Source organism: Taudactylus pleione, unplaced genomic scaffold, assembly GCF_031769625.1.
Source record: "Taudactylus pleione unplaced genomic scaffold, aTauple2 ptg000006l, whole genome shotgun sequence".
Taxonomy (NCBI): domain Eukaryota; kingdom Metazoa; phylum Chordata; class Amphibia; order Anura; family Myobatrachidae; genus Taudactylus; species Taudactylus pleione.
This window is the reverse complement of record NW_028284409.1, coordinates 20,500,291-20,523,083: the sequence shown is the minus strand read 5'-3', so window position 1 is coordinate 20,523,083 and position 22,793 is coordinate 20,500,291. Positions and strand designations below refer to the sequence as shown.

The following is a 22,793-nucleotide window of genomic DNA, read 5'->3' as shown; positions in this document are numbered from 1 at the left end:
GTCCACTCCAAAGTCCTGTGCAGTGTCCCAGTCCTAAAGGAGTGCTGTAGTGTTGTCCAGGGGGTGCTCTGTCCATCAGGGGTGCTCCCCCCAAGTGCTAAAAAAATAATATATTTTCTGTGTTTGTGAATTGTGTGCGCAGTAGCCGCACGTGCATCAACAAAGTAGTGCCAAGCGTGCGCCTGTGTCATAAGTAAAGGGCCGGCTGGCTTGACCGTTAAAGGGTGCTGTAACCCCCGAAAGTACACTCCAGTCCAAACCAAAAAAAAATTATTTTCTGTGTTTGTGAATTGTGTGCGCAGTAGCCGCACGTGCATCAACAAAGTAGTGCCAAGCGTGCGCCTGTGTCATAAGTAAAGGGCCGGCTGGCTTGACTGTTAAGGGTGCTGTAACCCCCGAAAGTACACTCCAGTCCAAACCAAAAAAAAAATTATTTTCTGTGTTTGTGAATTGTGTGCGCAGTAGCCGCACGTGCATCAACAAAGTAGTGCCAAGCGTGCGCCTGTGTCATAAGTAAAGGGCCGGCTGGCTTGACCGTTAAGGGTGCTGTAACCCCCGAAAGTACACTCCAGTCCAAACCAAAAAAAAAATTATTTTCTGTGTTTGTGAATTGTGTGCGCAGTAGCCGCACGTGCATCAACAAAGTAGTGCCAAGCGTGCGCCTGTGTCATAAGTAAAGGGCCGGCTGGCTTGACCGTTAAAGGGTGCTGTAACCCCCAAAGTACACTCCAGTCCAAACCAAAAAAAAATTTATTTTCTGTGTTTGTGAATTGTGTGCGCAGTAGCCGCACGTGCATCAACAAAGTAGTGCCAAGCGTGCGCCTGTGTCATAAGTAAAGGGCCGGCTGGCTTGACCGTTAAAGGGTGCTGTAACCCCCGAAAGTACACTCCAGTCCAAACCAAAAAAAAAATTATTTTCTGTGTTTGTGAATTGTGTGCGCAGTAGCCGCACGTGCATCAACAAAGTAGTGCCAAGCGTGCGCCTGTGTCATAAGTAAAGGGCCGGCTGGCTTGACCGTTAAAGGGTGCTGTAACCCCCAAAGTACACTCCAAACCAAAAAAATATATATTTTCTGTGTTTGTGACTTGTGTGCACTGTGGCTGCACGTGCATCAACAAAGGAGCAGCGCCAAGCGTGCGCCTGTGTCCCATAAGTAAAGAGCCGGCTGGCTCATTTCTTAAAGGGTGGTGTAACCCACAAAGTGCACTACTCTCCAGCAAAAATAAAAAAATATTTTCTGTGTTTGTGTGCGCTTTAGCCGCACGTATATATATCAATATAACATAAATGGAGGACCAAACTTTCTCTGATAAAAATAAAATAGGGAAAGATCAAGAACCACTTCCTACTAGTGCTGTTGCTGCTGCTGGGAGTTGTTCATCATCCCAGAGAGGAAGTAGGAACATCACTACTTTTACTAAACAATTGACCCTCCAACAGTCCCTAGCGATGAGGATGAAGTACGACAGCAGTCATCCTGAAGCAAAACGTATAACTGAGGCCTTGACTGCTATGTTGGTGTTAGACGTGCGTCCGGTATCCGACATTAGTGCAGTGGGATTTAGACAATTGATGGAGGTAGTGTGTCCTCGGTTCCAAATCCCGTCTAGATTCCACCTGCATCCTCAAAGCAGCAGCGACAAGCGTGCGCCTGTCTGTTAAAGGGTGGTGACACCCTCAAAGTGTGCTACACAAACAATTAAAATATTGTTCTTTTTTTTTCTGTCTTTGTGAAATGTGTGGGCTGTAGCCGCACCTGCATCCTTAAAGCAGCAGCGACAAGCGTGCGTCTGTCTGTTAAAGGGTGGTGACACCCTCAAAGTGTGCTACACAAACAATTAAAATATTGTTCTTTTTTTTTCTGTCTTTGTGAATTGTGTGGGCTGTAGCCGCACTTGCATCCTCAAAGCAGCAGCGACAAGCGTGCGTCTGTCTGTTAAAGGGTGTTGTAACTCTCAAAGTGCTCCAAAAAATCAAAAAAATTTTTTTAATGTGTTTGTGACTTGTGTGCGATGTAGCCACACTTGCATCCTCAAAGCAGCAGCGACAAGCGTGCGTCTGTCTGTTAAAGGGTGGTGACACCCTCAAAGTGTGCTACACAAACAATAAAAATATTCTTCTTCTTTTTTCTGTCTTTGTGAATTGTGTGGGCTGTAGCCGCACCTGCATCCTTAAAGCAGCAGCGACAAGCGTGCGTCTGTCTGTTAAAGGGTGGTGACACCCTCAAAGTGTGCTACACAAAGAATAAAAATATTCTTCTTTTTTCTGTCTTTGTGAATTGTGTGGGCTGTAGCCGCACTTGCATCCTCAAAGCAGCAGCGACAAGCGTGCGTCTGTCTGTTAGAGGGTGGTGTAACCCTCAAAGTGTGCTCCACAAACAATAAAAATATTCTTTTTTTTTTTCTGTCTTTGTGAATTGTGTGGGCTGTAGCCGCACTTGAATCCTCAAAGCAGCAGCGACAAGCGTGCGTCTGTCTGTTAAAGGATTACATCGGTGACAGCATCCAAGTAGGCATGTCAGACAGTCCGTACCTGTACTGGCAGGAAAAAGAAGCAATTTGGAGGTCCCTGTACAAACTGGCTCTATTTTACCTGAGTTGCCCCCCCTCCAGTGTGTACTCCGAAAGAGTGTTTAGTGCAGCCGGGAACCTTGTTAGCGAAAGGCGTAGGAGGTTGCTTCCACAAAATGTGGAGAAGATGATGTTCATAAAATGAATGATCAACTCTTCCAGGGAGACCAGCCTCCAGAACGTACAGAGGGACCTGTGGTTCCAGCAGGGACGAATTAATACTCTGTGAGGATGAGGATGTACATAACACTGAAGAGGGTGAGGAATCTGTGGATGAGGAGGATGAGGACGACTTCTTGCCTCCGTAGAGCCAGTTTGTGCAGGGACAGATTAATTGCCAGCTTGTTTTGTGGGGGCCCAAACGAACCAATCATTTCAGCCACAGTTGTGTGGCAGACCCTGGCGCTGAAATGATTGGTTTGTTAAAGTGTGCATGTCCTGTTTATACAACATAAGGGTGGGTGGGAGGGCCCAAGGACAATTCCATCTTGCACCTCTTTTTTTTCTTTGCATTATGTACAGTTTGGGGCCTAGTTTTTCAATGCCATCCTGTCTGCCACTGCAGTTTCACGCCTAGATGGGTCACGTGTTTGTGCCGCCCACTCGTGTCGCTTAGCATAGTCATCCAGCTACCTCGGTGCAACCTTTTGGACATAAAAACACTATTGTGAGGTGTGAGGTATTCAGAATAGACTGGAAATGAGTGGAAATTAAGGTTATTGAGGTTAATAATAGCATAGGAGCAGAAAAACCTACAAATTCTGTGATTTTAGCTGTTTTTATGCTTTTTTTCAAAAAAATACAGATCCAAAACACAAAACCCAGAACCCAAAACACGGAAGGGTGGTTTTGGCAAAACCAATCCAGATCCAAAACACGAAGAAAGATCCAGATCCAAAACCAAAACACAAAACACGAAAAGTGGCCGGTGCACACCCCTATTGTGAACTACAATATTTTTAATGTTTTTGCCACGCCGAAAAGGTAATAGGGACGTATTCTGTAAGGCAGGCAATTTATCATTCCTTGAGACAATAGGCCACAGTTCTCTCACTTTTTTAGTGATTTCTGAGCTAATGAAGGAATAGTCCTGTGTCCAAATTATATGGTTATTAATTTTTTTCTATCATTTTTGTATCAGGGTAGAACTACTGGATAATTTGAGGACCTTTTCTTTGGCCAACAAAGTTTAAAAATGCACAGTTTACAAGCCAAGATCATGAAATTTTACATACGAGCGTATAAAACACGGCGGAGGCAACTAAACAAAATTGAAATCGAAATGACTGTTAATTTTTAATTAATTAAAAAACATAATTTTTGCATAGCATTCGCCCTCTACAGGCAGGTCCGGAATTAGAAAAGGATTTAGCTTATCTACTATTTTTTCTTTTCTATCCTCTTCTATGCTATATAAAAGCGAAAATTTGTCCTGTCTTTCTATACAAATACACAGTTTACAAGCGAAGATCATGAAATTTTACATACGAGCGTATTAAAACATGGTAGAGGCAACAAAAAAAAATTTAAAATCGAAATTAATTCTAAATTAATGTTAAATTTTAATTAAATTAAAAAACACAATTTTTGCTAGACGCTCATTGTGGGGCCTCACGGCATATGGGTAGGGCCTCGGAGCAAGCGTTTTGTGTTGTCATGTTTTGTCATGATCTTAATGTTTATTATCGAAGAGAGCTTTAGCAGGCTTGGCCAGCATTCTCAGCTTTCTGACTATACCAAATTATGCAACAACATTTACTTCTTTCTTCCAACTGTGTCAAAATGATGACTTTGCAAGGATCCTGCTGTACTGTGAGCTGCCAAAATATTACACATGGAATGCTTCTCCCAAAGTTTTTATGCACAGTAAATAGGGAGTCGCTGTAGATGGTCATCGTGGTATCAGAGCAACAGAATCTCTTTGCCGTGTTTACACTTACATCCGACAAATTTTGAATGCTTCTATCACCAAAGTTTTCTTTACACCGTTACAGGTCCTTTGAAGACCTTATTACTGTTTATGGGGATGTTTATCACACTTTTCATGAGGCCTGCCTAAGGAGAGGTTTGTTGGAGGATGATGAGTAAACAAACATTCTTAAAATGCCGGGTACTCCAGCTAGTCAGATATAAAATGTTCGACTGAGTTCCTCCCAACCCCAGAGGTGGTGACAGAGGACGTAAGCTATTACAGCTGGAAACAATATGGATGCATATGTTGAACACTGTTCATCCAAATGGCCTCAACTAAGTAATGTCTTATACATGTTTTTTGTGAAGCTTTGCTTTAATGTGCAATCGTGTTTTAGGTAATACTTTTACACGGTTGCTGGTTCCCAGATTATTGGATTCATTTTTCTCACAGTGCAAATAGAATATCATGGACTCTCATTGCTTAGCATGACAGGTTTTCTGGTTCGTTTTAGAGCCGCATCCGTTAGCATTCTCTAACATTCTCTATTTTTTGATATTCGCTTGATTAGCCATGTTTAAGAGGCAAGCTTATGATCATAAATATTATTTACATTGAGTAATTATTGCCATATTTTTAGGTATATTCCCTGTATATGGATATTCGCTATATGCAACAGACTTCTTTCTGCACAGTTGTCATGGTGATGGTACACACTGCTCTGACCAAGCCCCTGTGAGATAGTCGGGACGTCGGCGCTATGCGCATGTTGTGACGTCATCCTGTCTCCAACAAGGGCTGAGGTCAGGAGGACGCTTGAGTATCAGGTGAAATGATATAAGGTATGTGTTTGTTTTTCATTGTGTGTATGTCTTGATAAAGGAGCAATATCTCCGAAACGTCGACCTAAGAGCTGCGCTGCCAGTGTCGTTCTTGATATTGATTATTTCTGAGTGCCATCCACTTTGCAACCTATAATATATATATATATTACACACACACACACACACACACACACACACACACACCCCCCCCCCAATGGAAAAACAGGCGGCACTCAGAGAGCTTGTACATGTACAACACAACACACAGTCACAGGTAGGTGCGATCAACGTTTCAGCTTTAATAACCTTCTGTAAGGACTGAAAAATATATCTGTCCTTGAAGAAGGTTATTAAAACAGAAATGTCGTATGCGCCTACCTGTGACTGTGTGCTGTGTTATACGGAATGGGTATGAAGTCCAGGCGGCTGAATAGCCGACGGGTGAAATACTGACGTGGCAAGCCCGATCATTAGAGATCCCGACAGGGGCACGTAAGTATGTAACCCTACCCTTCTTCTCCCCTAACCCTCCCTTGGTGATGCCTAACGCCCCCTCCCCGCACCCTAAAACTAACCCTTCCCAGGGGAGGGGTGCCTGACCCGATCCTCCCTTAACCCTAAACCCCACTCCCCCAGCCTAACTCTAAGCCTCCCTGGGGAGTGCCTAATCCTAAATCTCCCCGGGGGTGCCTAAACCTTACCCTTACCCCCACCCCCATGTGTGTACGAACTAACAGTGGCCAGCTTACCTTCATTCGGGAAGCCGGCTGTCGAGATTCCGGTGTCAGGATCTAAATGGGTGTCTGCATTTTGATGCCTGTCTTTAGTCCCGAGTCGGCATTTAGACACCGGCATTTTGACAGACGGCTTCCCGGCCGTCGGTCTTTTAACTACATCCTGTGTTATACATACACAACCTCTCTGAGTGCCACCTGTTTTTACATTGCTGTGCATTACCTTTGGGAGGGCACCAAGGCATCTACACCTTTTGAGTTTGCATGAGTGGCGGACTTTTCTGTTATATATAGATATATACATAATTACATATATCTATATCTAAAACCAATAATTTAGAACAGTATTGAAAATATTATATGTTTCTTTGTACACAATGTTTAGTCCATAACATCACAGTGTGGGTTGCTTAATTCTCTTGATACCATCAATCAACTCCAGAAAGATGAGCTTGATTACTACACGGGTATCTGTAATTATACCCACTCACCAAAAATAATTCTCCCAGAAAATGAGGCCAAATATTAATAAACGCTAATAAAACTTCTTCCAGTGTAAAATATTTTTAATACAACAATAATTGTTCTTACATAAAATGATATCAAGCTTAATGTCACTTTGTGATTCTTTGGACTTGACACTTTTTTAAAAATGTAGCCATTAACTGCGGCATAAAACCCGTTTTATGCTGAAGCTAATGGCTACGTTTTAAAAAGTGTCAAGTACAAAGAATCACAAATTTTCGATAATCTACAAAGTGACATTAAGCTTGACATCATTAGGTATTAAGATCATATTTTGGGGGTTTACATGCTGCATTATAGTGCCAAATAGAAATGCCCAATGTAGGCTACAGTACGGGCCCTTTGGATTTGCCTTCACAATTAACATCTACATATAGCAAATGCTGGGCAAAGTTATTCTCTACCTAACTTATATACAATATCTTGCAAAAGTATTCAAAAGTTTTGTGTGCATTGCAAATGACACTTACATCATACTTGGCGACTTCCCCGTAATGGCCAGGAGGCTCCCAAAAATCTGGTGGTGCTCCCAGACTGGCCATCACCCCATGCACCCCCACCACTTCCACCCCCTGCACCCCTGTACTCACCTGGCAGAAGTCGATGAACCGGAGGGGTGCGACGTCATGATTCGCTCTGAATTGCATCATCTTAGCCCCACCCCCTGCATTACAATGCCGGAAATCTCGACATTGTATAGCATGGGTGGGGCCGCAATCGCGACACCATGCCCCCACACAGCCCACCATTGCCGCCACCATGACCGCTGCATCGCCGAGGGGGCAGCCAGGAAGCCGGCAAGCCTGACTTAAATAGATTGTTCCAGAAAGCCAGGGGTATTCAACATGCTGCCCTCCAATTGCTGTGCAAGCACAACCCAGCATGCCTTGCCGCAGTTTTGCTGTTAGTGCATGCTAAAACTGTGGCAAGACATGCTGGGATGTATAGTTCTACAGCAGCTATAGGGCACTAGACAGTCTTAACGGTATTTTTTAAACTCATAATTCACTGCTCTTCTGCAGATTGTTTTTTATTTAAAAATAAATGCTGCTTGTGTATTCAACCCCTGAAGATAACTACCTGGTAGAACCACCCTTTGCTACAATAACAGTTTTATGGTAGTTGGGGTAAGTTTCTACTTAGGTAGCACCTACCTGAACTGTACCATGGGGCGGTGGGGCTGTGTGCACCTTTGCTATGGGGCCCCCAAAGACCTAGTTATGCTCCTGATACCACAGGTGGGTTCACAGCATAGCATAGCCTCGAGCAGCCATTATTCCTACAGCCAGACTGAACCACATGCTTTTGGGAGCTTTTAAAAGGCATCACAAGCAATTTCCGGCCAAAAGAATGGTGTTTAGAAGCGCAAATCTACTGTCTCTCATTATTCAATTCATTTGGGGATTTGAGGTTCGATTTACGTTCGATTTTGGATTTAGTAAATCTCCAATGTCAAAATCGAATGGAAATTGAACCAAAATCGAAGGGAAAATTTAAGAGCCTACTGGTTCTCAATAAAAATACTGATTTTTTTTTTTTTTAAATCTGTTTATTGAACAGCGAAAAATTGTTATGCATTGTACAATTCAAGAGTTGAATACAATAAAACAGTTAGATAAAAAACTGTATTGTTTCTTGAGATAAACAAAATACAAAATCACCGTTTCTGATTTTTTCAATTTTCACAAATTAGAGCAAATATAAATTGTAAGTAATTCAAAGTACACGAAGATAAGTGCTGGAGAATATACTAAACATCTCGAAGTAACAAAAATTACATATATTACACAGAATTATCAATACAATCTAAACATGAAATCTGCAATGTGCAATTTATTACACCGTACATCCCACATAATACAATGAGTTGACTTTTTAGGGATTTAAATACTTTTGCAAGCGTCTGTATTCTGATATGATGAAACTACAAGTGCCATTAGCTCATTATTTTTTTCATACGATCCAGGTTTCATTTAATAAGAGATTGTTGTATGGGTGTTCATAACTATTTCAATGTTTCTCTATTAAATTAAATTAGATTTAGTGCAACTATACATACCATGTTTTCAATTGAGGTCTTGTACAAAATATGAAGGTATATAGATTAGGAATCAGTATGATTTACCGCCGGCCGTATTCTACCCCCTAACCCCAACCCTCCCTTAAGGGTGCCTAATCCTAACCTCCCCCCAAGTGCCTAACCCTAATACCCCTTTAACCGCCACCTAAACCTAAGTCCCCCAGGGGGGGTGCCTAACCTTAACCTCCCCCCGGGGGGTGCCTTACTCTAACCACCCCTTCCCCTAGCCTAACCCTAACCTCCCGGGGGGGTGCCTAACCCAAAGTAGTCCCTAACCTAACCCTCCCCCCCCTGCGGCTGTCCGCGCCCGGCTTACCTTCGATCGGTAAGCCGGGTGTCGGGCTCCTGGCATAGGTCTAATGACAGGCGTTGTGATTTCGATGCCTGTCATTAGACCCCTGCCGGGATTAGACAGTCGGAAAGCCGGCGGTCAGGATTACGTCCGTCGGCTTCCCGACTGCTACCCATATATTATTTGGGAAGTATGTAACTCCAATAAATTTCTCTATATACGAGTTCAAAGATGAATGGATCAGTATAATACTACTTAAATTAAAACGCTTGCTTTGAAATTATTCATACTGCTTAACACTTGTTAACATTGATGCCTCACAGAGCTTTTTGTGTTCTATTCCAACTAGAGTACTATCTGTCTGGAATTTATAGATATTATCTTCTAAAAGGTGCTAAATAAGTAATAAATAGAATCTGATTGGTTGCTATGGGCAACACCTCCACTTCTATAAACCCGCACTTTAGTAAATATACCCCTAAATGTTTTCTTACAGAAGTGCGGACTGGAATATATTTGAACTTTTGATGCATCTTGTTTTGCATGACACCCTTATGTTTTTGGCTACAGGTGAGATGTTGTTTATGTAACCAGAGACAGCCTTGAGCAAGGGGCAGTGTTAGAGGAGCGCTCTGTGCTGCCTCAGTTTACCACACTGCCCTGGACACTAGGACTTGGAGCAGACTATCAGGGACGCGACCTTTGACCTCTGCTTCTAAGCATGTGTGGCTCCCTGCTGAATCTTTTTTCTAGGTCCTGTTAGTGAATGGACATGCCCCTAAGAATGTCTCAGATGTCATATAATGGAGACTGACTACTGCCTATAGAGCAAAAAGTTCCACTGTGCCGCCACTGCAGTGATATAATAAATATATATATATATATATATATATATATAGCCCACTGCCACTGCATATAGCTGCTGCATCAGCACAACCATTGCAGGCTGCAACTGGATATCTCCTTGCAACTTGTACCTGCTGCATATTATGGTTAATCCTGTGTTGTCCTGCTACCTTCTACTGGTTAATAAACCATTCCCTTGTAAAGTTGATTTGCCATGTGTACTAACCACCTACAGTACAATCGTAGTGTCTGCCAATAGGTTATGTGCCTGGGCTGCCAGTGTGCCCATGAAGATTAATAACACCAAGAAAAAGGCTACAGCAACATGGAATAAGAGGAGAATTTATTTTTATTCATAGAAGGGAAAATGTACAGAGCACGAGCTAGTATGAGCTTCATTAAAATAATGGGCTCAGGAATCTGCACCACAAGGAAGTTTGCCATAGAGATGCAATTAAAGCAGAAGAAACTGACAGGAAGACAACCGCACTTGTTATGTGGGTGGGTTTATAAACATCTTACAAAGACAAAGGTCTTTTTAGAAGAAACAACCTGAGGTGTACTTTATATGGCACTTAAGTAGGCACTCAAATAGACAATGAGGAGGTTGCAATGGTGATGCTACAAATCCTTATGCCAGAGTATGATTTCCTTGGAGTGTTGTTCTACGAAGCTATTAACAGAGATTGTATGGGCCAAACTACTGCAGTTTCAAGAATGCATACTGTACCTGTAGAGACTAATGCTGAGAATTCTGTACTGCTGCCAAAGAGTGCAAAACCTAAAGCCCAAGTTCAAATGTTTCAAGTGTTACAGGTTGGGACATAAGGCCTCAGAGGGCAGAGCAAGTGAACCAAGTGGTACCTCATTACATAAGCATGATAGAAGGAATGAGTCAGTATTGAATGTAGCAGGCAGTCACTGCAAAGACTGTTGGTACATGGACTCAGTAGCCACAAGACACTTCAACTGTAACAAAGTTGGTACAAGAATGAAAGCCATGTGATCCTGTGAATATCAGGGGAATAGGAGATAAAGTCCTAAATGCCACGAAAGTCGGGACAATAACTGTACTCTTGAGACTTAGAGGTAACAGTTGTCACAGACATAGAAGATGTGTTATTTGTGCCAGATCTAGGAAACAATCTGATTATCATCAGTGTACTGGAGAAGAAGGGATACAAAATTCCAATTTGCAGAGGATCAGTGTGTTCTGTACAACAAAAGGTGAGCTGCAATCGCAACAGCAACCTGGTCACTGAAGAGTGTTGTGTGATAGCAGTTTATGACTCCAACCAGTCCATGGAACTATGGTATAGGATAGTGGTTCCCAAACTTTTTTGAATCATGGCGCCCTAATGCCTCAGCATTGTTTTGCGGCACCCTATAGCCAAAAGTTTTTGCTATTGAGAAATTCAGAAAAAAAATTTAGTGAAGTAGTAAAGGGAGGTAAATTGTACTAAATAAATGTTTCCTACAGAAGTGTGGACTGGAATACATTTGAAATATTGATGTATTTTGTCAAGTCTTGTTTTGCATAACACCGTTATGTTTTTGGTTACGGGCGAGGCGTCCTATTGTGCAATGCACATATTGTTGTTTACTGCACTGACGCTGGGCACTAGGACCCTGAGCAGACTACTGGAGGTGCGACCTTTGCATGTGTGGCTCCCCGCCACATCTTTCTCCTCCATTCTGTTAGTGAACCAATGTGTCCCTGAGAGTGTCTCCATATAACAGAGACTGACTACTGCCTACAGACCCCACAATTCCACTACTGCAGTATTATACATATAGATCCCGCTGCCACTGCATAAATCTGCTGCATAGTGTGTGCACACCAAGTGCACCACAATGCCGAGCACAACCCTGAAACACTCCAGGCAACTGAATATCTACTCGCAACCCGTTAGCCCTGTGTTATCCTGCTACCTGCTTCTACCGGTTAATAATCCATTCCAATTGATCTGCCGTGTGGCCTAAGGGCCTGATTAAGCAGCGATTGCAAATGCAACTACAGTACGTATGCAGATATAGCGATTGTTAGCCATTGAACATGCGTATAAGCCGCACTGCACTTGCGCTGTGATCGCGCTGAGATTAAGCACACACAGAGGAATCCATCACACAGTGAGTGACAGGCTGTGAGCGTTTGGGGGTGGTGAAAGGGGAGTGGTTGGAAAAACGCAGGCGTTGCCTGGGCCTGCATAAATTAGCCACTGTGACTGCATACGCAGCATGAGAGCTGTCTACGTGCAGGGAGGCTTGCAGTGTGTGCGGCTGGTCAGACCTGGTATAAATGCTGCGTGACTGGCAGATGTGAGTCGATGGTACTGATGTTAATGCAGAAGATCAAGGTTGGACGTTCCGTGTGAAATCACAGCTGAGATCGCATTACCCAATAGGCAAGATAAATTTAAAGTGTGTTTTATATTGTAGTAAGTTTAGACTGTAAGTTGTACTGGGGCAGAGACTGACATGATTGATTAAAATAGTATCAACAGGTGCTGCACAATAGGTTTCAGTTATATAAATGGCTGATAATAGTACTTCATATTGTTCCTGTAGGAATGCTTATTAGGCACCCTGCTAGTTATTTCACAGCAGTTATTAATAATAGGTACAAATAGCTCCCATCATCATAATCTAACTATAATATAAATATGTAATATTTTTGGGGGGGTGGTCTGGGCACAGGATTATACACGATAGATCCGTGAGACTTAGAAAAATCATTAACCGGAAATTAAACGTCTACTGTAATAGAAATTTTTCAAGAGACGAAACACAATTCTGTATGTGTACCGGTGGTGCTCCCCTGGAGTAAATATAATTGAATACACAGAATCATTCAATCATTCAACTGTGAATGAGTATGGTTTCCAGCTGTGGTGAAGTCTATTTATTAGAGAATTGGATATATAATTTCAATTAATAATATGGAAGTCTGACAATTATATTAAGTGTATCAGCACTATTTTTAGGACTGCTTACTGATTAACAGCATGTCATTAATTCAAATATATAACATATGTTCACCCGTCTTAGGATAATATAATGTTTTTTTGTTGTTGTGATTATTAAACTATCTCACAATAAGGTTATTATATTCATATGTGGAAACCTATATTATTGCAATATTTCTCTCTCCCTTCTGTTTTTTCCCCCACCTGTACTTCCTGTAATCTCATTAGCTCCATTTCTGGGAGCTGAAAGTAGATGCAGGGGAATCTTTGAACGTTTGTTGTTTGGGGTGCGTGACTCTCATTAACCATCTCTGCCGACGGGCAAATGGTTACAAGCAGATCATTCCCTCAATTGGATACAGACGCTTTTCATTTGACTTTGTCTATATTAGTATCAGAAACGAATACAGCAAGTGATTTGTTCACACATTATCAAGTATTTTTCTATTGAGGATAATAAGTCATTATATATCTTCTTATTTATTTTTTGGATGATCTTGAACAAATTCGCTACTCTTATTACGATATTGCCGCTGAGCAACTGTTATTGAATTTATCTCTTCTCATCATTGTGATAACTGTGCTGTTCGGTGACATATCACTGTTGTTATTTAAATATTGTTCTGTCTGTTCAAAGATTGTTTGTCTTTTGTATTCATGTGCATGTAGAGAGAGATTTATTGCATATTAGATACAGTCATTTATAGGATTTACCAAGGATTATCTGATACCTGCTTTATGACCAGGTGTTAATTAATACCGGTCATTCCAGTTTAATACATTTTTTAAATCTGATTGTCTTTATGTGTATATGTGATTCTGACTGTTGGTCTTATGGTGGTCCAGTCTATGTAGTTTTTGATCTGTGTGGATCTGATCTAATATAGATCTAATAAAAGTTAAGTTTTATATGACATTGTGTGCCCCCACAATAGAGTCTTCTTTCTCCTCTTTATTCTGTGTATAATATAAATATACAAGTTTTATTGTTAAACCCCTATAATACAGCTCAGTCATGTTCCCCTTCTACAAATATTCACATGTTCCAGGGCCCTATTGAACAATGTGTATTCCTAGTTCAAAGCTGGGGCAGATATGAGCACCACTGACACAATGAATATGACATTCTCAGTGATGGAAAGTTTCTATAGCTGAGAATGTCATATTCATTGAAACAGTTCAATGTTCTGAAACAGCATAGCTAGTACTTTGGGGGTTTCTTGTATGTTGTCAGACCACACTTACTTTTTACTTGTGAGGTGAGAGACAGAAAGAGATTTTCCATTGATTTATTAAAGCCTTTTGATTTGCTGAGTTCCTGGAAATGAAATTTAAATATAGGACACACATAAATTAATTCTCCACTAAAGCCAAATGGTTTAATAATCTCTCATAAATCTATGTTGGCTGCAGCTGATAATATTATAAATAAATAAATATATATATATATATATATATATATATAAATAGTTTTATTTTATTTCTTCTTACAGAGCGAGAGACGAAAGGGAAAGTAAGAGCGAGAGATGTGAAGTAGAGAGAGACATGGGGAGAGCAAGAGGGAGATGTGGGAAGTGAGACATTGGGGATGCAAACGCGGGGCCAGAGAGATGGGAAGTTATGGAAGACAGAAGGTAAAAACAGCAATAGCTACTAGCTAGCAACTGGCAAATGACAAGTCCAAAATACAAATTTAGTATGTACAAGCCCCAATACACCAAACAGGTGATTGAGCTAAGATGAGTGGTGTAGCATAGCAACTTTATCTTAAAATTGCAACAAAACACAGCTCAAACTGTACTAGAGACACTACGCTGCAACTTTAACCACACAGGAATTTGTTTTAATACGTGCAAAGTAGCACATGAAGCACTATGGAACTTGGGGTAAGAAAGCTGTGGTCACTGCATTGTAACACTTTGTATACAGATTCAGACTCATTTGCACACAGATGTACAAATGTCACACATCTAATAAATCAGTGCAGTCTAGCAAAGCGGTTTTGTCACGACAGATTGTTTAATTTGTGTGATTAAGATGCACATTCCAGCAAAAGAGATGCTCAGTGCAAGCAGAGTTGTGCAGGACCTGGGAGAACGGCTGTTTGGCATGACTGTGGAAATAGTGTATGAGGACACATCTGTTCTATGTTATAGCCAGCAGCGCCTCCTACCTTTTGAAGTGAGGAGTGCCGCTGCTGCATGGTGACTGACATTGGATTTTGTCCACCACCAGCATGCCCATTTCCGCACATACGCAGTCATGCTGAAATAGCTTCTAGGGACTGCATAGTCCGCAGCCCCTAGAGGCAGTGTCAGCCCCACAGTTAGTAGTGTGGGCTTCCTGCTGTAAGCTTTTAGTGTTCCTAATCACAAACCAGCTTGGCTGTCCAAAGGGGAGGAGTTTCCTCCCCTTGGGACTGCCAACCTGTGGTGAGATTAGCACTAAGAGATTACAATAGGAAGCCACTACTTGTACAAACCTCGATTGGGCCTGGGTCTAACTACTGCAGGGTCCAGTACCATCTCAACTCCAGACTCCTGCAATGTGAATGCTGCCGGAACCTGGGCTCACTGGGGATGGTGTGATGGTGGTAGTTTTTACTGGAGGAGCTGCAGCAATGCAGCACATAGGTAAAATTCACCACAGTTTTATTTAATTGCCCTATGTTAGTTTATATTATTTACTAGACCTTGAAGTACATCTGCAGCCCTCATTTGTTACATTGCAGACCAACATTGGAGAGCATGGCATATGAAAATGTGATTGGAGGAAATAAGTAGTTGTCAGTGCAGGAGCAGTGTGACAGTTGATCCCCCGACTCACTGCTCTTCCGTTGGAGCTCTGCCTGCCCCCCACCACTGGTACATATCTGCCTGTGCCTTCAGATCAGTGCAGTTTTAGGCACTGGAAGACATGCTGAGCAAACTTGCTTAAACCAAAATTTCAAATCAGATACTCCCTGGCCTACTTGGGGGGCACCATGTAGACCTCCAGGGCCATGACAAACTTCAAACATAGCCATAAACCTAATCCTGGTCAAACTACACAAACTTTGGGGGAGCTAGGTACAAAACTCTGCCCATGCATAAAGGACGGACAGACACACACACACTTTCTCGCTTATTATATAGATGTAACCCACTGTTGTTCTCCTCTGCATCTAACAGGACTGAAAAAATCATGTAAGTAAACATTTAAAAACATCTTGTTATACATTACCCCCGAGGTATATACATGAGTTGCTTCAGAGAATGGAGGTGGTGTGGGAGGAACAACCGAGATCTTACTAAAACATGAAAAGGAAAACAAAAAAACACAATAAAACGCATTTTAACATACCTTTCATATTTTGATATAAATCACAACATTACATTGAACCAACAATGTAACTTAATAGAACTTTGGGTGGCGTTTTTCCTGGGGTTTGTAAACCCTGCACATTTGCGCAGTTGCCAACAAAATGGCTATTCAAGGGATACTTCTGTTCCCTTATCAAGATGGCCACTGGTACTATAGCTGCACATGTACGGAACCATCTTGTTTACTGCATATGAGTGTTACAGTAGAGGATGGGCGGCTGTTCTCCCCTTAGCTCCTGAGACCTGAAATATCTACCCATATAGGACCGTTGTTCCAGTGCCTGCACCAAGACTGCATGCCCCTGGACAAACCAGTGTAACAGTGAATACGGCTATATTCAATAAACTACACAACCTGGCTTAGTTCCACTGGACTAGTCGCCTAGACTCTTCTATATACGTATATCTGCTGTTGTGTACACAGCTAAAACTGCAAAGCTGTACACACATTTCCAGCAGTTTTGTGGTGCATTTTGACCAAACTATCGTAAAACCATCATAAAACTGCTGCATTATTCTGGCCAATCAGAAGGCAATCATTATGTATTGAAAAAGGAGAGCTTCATGGCAGGAAAACATAAATTCAGTGCTTGAACTACACTGAATTTTAGTAAAAAAATATTTTTTCAATATGAGTGTAGATTTTAACATCTTTTCAAATCAAAATATTTTGTAAAATACATTTTTATTTTAAAAATAAAACCAATAGGTGCGCTTATAATAGCTGTCCTGTGTAAATACTTGCAGCTGACAGGTGAGGGATTCTGTCTAAACCCTCATTAGCAATACATAAAGAGAAAAATGTCTGCACCAGTATAAACACAAAAGATTCCCAAAAGCTGTTAAAATTAGGAATTTATTTCTCATAGTATCATAGTCTGCAGTTTTCTTAAAAAAATACACTTAGAACATACTTAGCGAAAATGTAACAAAATATGTAGCCTACGTCAACAGCCTCATTAGCACACTTTAAATGTAACAACAAAGAACCGGCATATGTCCAAATATATAAGGAAAGTAGTCCTTATTATTAAGTATATTTATACCATATGGCAGATTAGATTGAAAAAGTGATAATAGTCACAAATCCACTGTGTGGGTATAGAGCGTGCAGCGTTGTTACCATATATTAGCATGCTGTTTAGTGCATAGCACTTCTCTCAAGTAGCTGATGACTAGGTCTCTCCCCAGATAGACTCTCCATTTGGCCGCTCCCAAACGTGTCTTGCAGGGGGTGATATCCCTTATTACCTGGCCGCCTTTTGGGAATCTTTTGCTTTTATACTGGTGCAGACATTTCTCTTTAAATTTTTATTTTACACTTTTTAGGTATGACTGTCATAACCACTAGTCTCTTTCCAACACTCTAACTGGGGATAATGGGCAATCAGAGACAGTGGCGTATATAAGGGGGGGGTCGAGCAGGGCACATGCTCTGGGCGCCGTCAGACCAGCGGCGTGCGTGTGTGTGTGCGGGGGGCTGCCGAATGCGGTCCAAGGCAATGGTTTGAAGTCAGTGTAGTGCGGTCCACACTACACATAAACACACACCGCTGCCCCCACCAGGTAGTACACTCTTACTACCCGGCAGCGGTGTGTGTTTCAGCAGCCACTGAGAGTCAGACAGACTCTAACTGGATGCTGCGCCCTGTGCTGGAGCCGGGCTGGAGCTCACTCATGAGCTCTGCCTTCCGGCTTCCGCAGTGGGTGATGCAAGAGACGTCATGACGTTCTTTTCCCATAGTGCAGAGTGGGCTAGGAGGATGGAGGAGCTGACGGCGGTGGGCACGGCAGGAGTGGGGATTTAGGTAAGTGTGTGTGTTTTCTTTTTGTGTGTCCTGTATAAGGGGCACTGCATAGGGGGGGGACCACTACTGGGGGCACTGTATAAGGGGCACTACTGGGAGCACTGCATAGGGGGGACCACTACTGGAGCAACTGTATAAGAGGCATTACTGGGAGCACTGCATAGGGGGGACCACAACTGGGGGAACTGTATAAGGGTGCATTGCTGGGGGCACTGTATAGGGGTGCACTCCTGGGGGAACTGTATAAGGGGCACTGCATAATGGGCAATACTACTGGGACATTGCATAAAGGGCACTACTACAGTGGCCATTGCAAGAGGGGCACTACTACTGGGGATATAAAGGTGCATGTGGAATTGAAAGTAATGTTCCCAGAGTGGCAAGAAATGGTGGTGTGTAATCTTGACATGCCCCCATTGTCCAGCCCCTTGTGGCATGTGACCATGCCCACTTTTTCATACTTAGGGGGGGGTCCATTTTTAAATTTTCCCTGGGCTCCAAATACCCTAGTTATGCCATTGATCAGCGAGGCAGGACCAGTGATTATGAAGACAAGGGGTCTGCATTTTAATTCCACCAGAAGTGTGGGATTATAATCACAAAGATTCTTTCTGTAAAGTATATGATTTACTAAAATACTCTCTATTTTATAATGGTCAATAAAATACTTTCTGTATTATATATTGATCTCAAGAATATTTTCTGTATTGTACATTGTCTATCAAGACATTTGTAATATTGTGTAGAATGCTGTTGGGTATCAATCAAACGGTCTTTAAGGTTCCGGTCCTTTATATAAAAACCTGTCTTTTAGGATATCCCAGTTTAACATCACAATCTGTGTACAAATTGTTTGCCCTTGCCAAGGTTATAATAGCCAGCATTTTGATGGATCTCAGATACCCAAGTTTTTATAAATGGGTCGCACTGGTAAAAGACAAGGTTAGTCATGAACCATTCATTCACATGAGCAGGAAATCAATGTAGAAATATTACAAACTTTGGTCCCTCTGAACAAAATCGAAACATGCAATATATAATAAGATCCCTATCTGCAGATTATGGCAATCTCTCTCCTTAAATGTTACTTACCTCATTCTATGGTAGGATTTCAAAAGCTTGGCACCTGCTGTTTCATGCTTTCCTGCAAAATAAATGATAAAACATATTATATTATTATTTTTTCATTATTATATGATTATTATCCTTTCAAGTTTCTGTTATAATCACTCTAGCTTCCTCTTCTTTTTTCCCTGCCATCTCCTGGCTGTCCCTATCTTCTCCCTGGCGACTTCCTCTCCATCTAGCCACCTCCCCAAGCACCTTCAGTCGCATCCTCCTTTACACCTTAGACATTGAGCTATCTGATCCTGAAAAGGAAGCCTGTGAATTCTGTGATCTACACTGCCAGCTCTAGGCTTGTGTATGGCTGTTCTGATGGACAAATCTTGCTGCAGGTGCAGCTTCACCAGCGCTCTTCTACATCTAGAGCTGGTGAGATATACTGCATCATTATTGTTTATAATCACTGCAGCTATTGGATTACTACATTTTGGAGACCATGCTTGATCCTAGGTTTAGTTGTATGACATGTATTTCTTTCCAACTGACATAGCTCTTAAGAGATGCAAAGAGCTCCTGGTGAATAAGTTGTCAGATCAAGTGGCACTGGACACAACAATGTCTCCTCCTTCATTTTCTCCGCCAATTGTGGCTGCCGGAGAAAAACTGAGCTTTCTCAAGAGACCCACTTGTTATGCAGATGGGGCAACACAACATTTCAACATCTGGTCAGGTCTAAAAGTGTTGCCCAAAATTAGTCACAACTCTACCATAATGCAATCTGATATGGTCACCATCCATAGAATGGTGGAGGATTATTTTAATGACAGTGTACAAATAGAAATGTCAGACAGTCCTTTTGACTACCGGGAGGAAAAAAAGGCAATTTGGTGGCTTTTGTACAAACTGGCTTTGCTTTACTTAAGCTGCCCATTCTTTAGTCTGCTCTCAGAAAGAGTTTTCAGCACAACTGGGAACCTTGTAAGTGACCAGCATAGCAGGCTACTTCCTTAAAATGTGGAACATATGTCAACAAAATGAACTATAAACCATGAGGAAGACCTTTACCGGCAATTACGTTACAGTACAGAGACTTCTGTATTGGTGTATTCCAGCAGGAATTCATTTTGTATGATGATGTAAACGATGATGTTGAGAATAATGACAATGACATCTTGCCACTGTAGAGTTTATTGACAGCACTGTTAGCTTAGCAACAACACCATTAGCTGCCCATTGGTAGGGGCACAAACAAACCAAATTCTTCAGCCACAAAAGTGGCAGTCCGTGTCACTGAAGTGATTGGTTTGATAACTTGTGCATGTCCTTTATAATATACAACATAAGGGTGGGAGGTAAGGACAATTCTATCTTGCACCTCGTTTCTTTGCATTATGCACTGCTTGGGGCATTGGTGACTGTCATTTTGCATAGACGACAAACATTTTTATAGTTTATTAAACTGCCATCCTATCTGCCACTGCTGTGTGCCAATGTTTCATAGAGATCTATATTCTTTTAAACTGCCGTGTGTTTGTGCTGCTGTTCTGTTGCTTAGTTTAACCGGCAGATAGTGAAAACAATATTGTGAGCTGTGAGGTGGTCACAATTGACTGGAAATTAATGTTTTTGAGGTTAATAATAATGTAGGAATAAAAACAGCCCCAAATTATGTGATTTTAGCTATTTTTATCATTTTTAAAAAAAATACAGATCCAAAACCAATCCACGACGATGAATTAAAATAAAAACAAAAACACAGGGGTCGGGGCACTGTACTATTTACCAAGCTCCAAAGTCGGCAAAAGTTATTGCTGGGGTGGAGCTTTTGTATAAGTTTAAACACATAAGTTTTCTTTTTCATTTTAATATTAATTTGACATGGATTGGGCTTCCAGTGCAATGGGAGTGTGTGACCTAGTGTAACCCAGATCAGACATGAACAGAACGACCATGAGTGTACAAAGAATATGTTGCAGCTGCAGGGCCAGTATCACAGAGGAGATGAGCATTGTTCAACTGCCCCAGTGACCTTTTAATGATGAACAGTGGTAATATATTGCTGCAATATGCAGTGATAGAAGTTCCTTTATCACAGTTTCTCATATAATAGCCCCCCTTTGGGGATTATATTATAAAATAAGTACAATGTTTTATCATCAGTAATTCTAAAAAATAAAAAAATGCTGAGCCAACTGAGCAGTATGTGCTGCCCTCATGGTACTGGCCCATAGTGGGAACCATATATCTGCAATGTATTGCCCCAATTCCCCATTTGGCTTCCGAGAATCGGAGAAATCCTCAATTCACCTATCCCGACCCAAAAATTATCGTGATTGGCAAGTTGGGGATTTTTTACTGTTTTTTCCCCAATCCAACAACAAATCGCCGATCATTGATGTCCGCGGATCAGAGTTTTTGATCGCTGATCGGCCTCGAGGAATCGGGGAATTATGGTTTTACCATGCCAGTTGTTGCAGATATGCGCATGTATGAGTCAACTTCCAATCTCATACATGCGCAGTGGGGAAAAAAAAACTGATTTTTGGTTTTGTTCATTTTATAAATCAAAAGAAAAGAACGTAAAACAATAGATGGAAAATGCTTTATTCTGAGACTAAAGCAATGGTTTTATGTTGCTGTTCAGTTATCCCCATCTGTAATATTGCTGCAATGATTGGTAAACAGGCCTATAGCAATTGAGTCCTTCACCCTTTGATAAATCTCTCTGATTTATAAACATTGTATACCTCTATCTTACGGTATATAAACACAAACAAAACATTTTTTTTTAGTTCCACTGTAACGTATCAGTAGTCCTGTATAAAGTCAGTATTTTCACTATTTCTTAGAATGATTAGTACTTTGTACATACTTTATTTGCCTTAATGAAAAGTCTACCGACTATAAATAGATAGTCAGCAGATTAGGTAAACCACCACAAATGGTATATAAGCCTGAGAATTACATTTCCAACTACAATTTGGCAGATCATGCATTCTGCCTAATCTGTTATTAAATATCTACAAGAGTTTAAGTTAAGCCGCATACACACTGGACGATTTTGATGAAGGATTTGAACGATAACGATATGTGTATGAATTGAACAACGAACGATGCACTCCCACGTGTCGTTAACGGTATCCACAGTCGGCTGTACATGCAGCCCAATCTGGGGATATCATGAGCGATGCCATGCTGCTGAATGCAGCATGGCCCCGCTCCCCCTCGCCCACAAGTGTATATACACTTGCCGATGCTAGCATCCCCAATGGGCCCACCGCTGACTATGTCGCTGCATACACACATCGTCTAGTGTGTATGCGGCATTACAGGCACCATACAGTATGACAACTGCTCACATTTTAAAAATGCCCTCCAGTAGACATTGCAGAACAGACCCAGGTGGGAGTGGCTGCCATAAAACAATTCACTGCAATCCCAAAGGGGCAGAACAGTGGTGCAGAAGGAGCCCTGCACTAGGGCTCCTCGGGACTAAGGGGCCCACTGCTGCCCAGATCAGCAATTACAGCTGCCTGTTGAACCACTGGCCCAGCACTGGGTGCATGGTGGGCCCCACCACTTAAGAGACTTGCCCCTTAAGGAGGTGGGGCTGAGCCTGTGTGTGTGTGCATCAGTCTACAATCTGAGCTGTACTGATAGGGGAGTCCTGCCGCCTAACAGCGCCGATGATCACTGCCACTTACTGCCTCTAATTCACAGACGTCTCACGGTCAGTGTAACTGGTGCTGCCTGTCTGACTGAGTGACGAAGTGAGAAAAGCACAGGTGAGCAGGACTTCCATCTCACA

At 41.9% G+C, this 22,793-nt stretch overlaps 1 protein-coding gene across 2 annotated transcripts in view; it reads right to left on the bottom strand.

The window, feature by feature from the left end:
• SYTL3 (synaptotagmin like 3) overlaps positions 1 to 22,793 on the bottom strand; it is an 87,715-nt gene that overhangs the window by 23,283 nt on the left and 41,639 nt on the right. For both annotated transcript variants that reach the window (XM_088451747.1, XM_088451748.1), the window contains exons 5-7: positions 19,013 to 19,064; positions 15,973 to 16,039; positions 13,996 to 14,068 (exon numbers count right to left, since the gene is read on the bottom strand). In XM_088451747.1, coding sequence (XP_088307873.1) covers positions 13,996 to 14,068; positions 15,973 to 16,039; positions 19,013 to 19,064 — 192 coding nt within the window. The remainder of the gene's footprint in view (positions 1 to 13,995; positions 14,069 to 15,972; positions 16,040 to 19,012; positions 19,065 to 22,793) is intronic.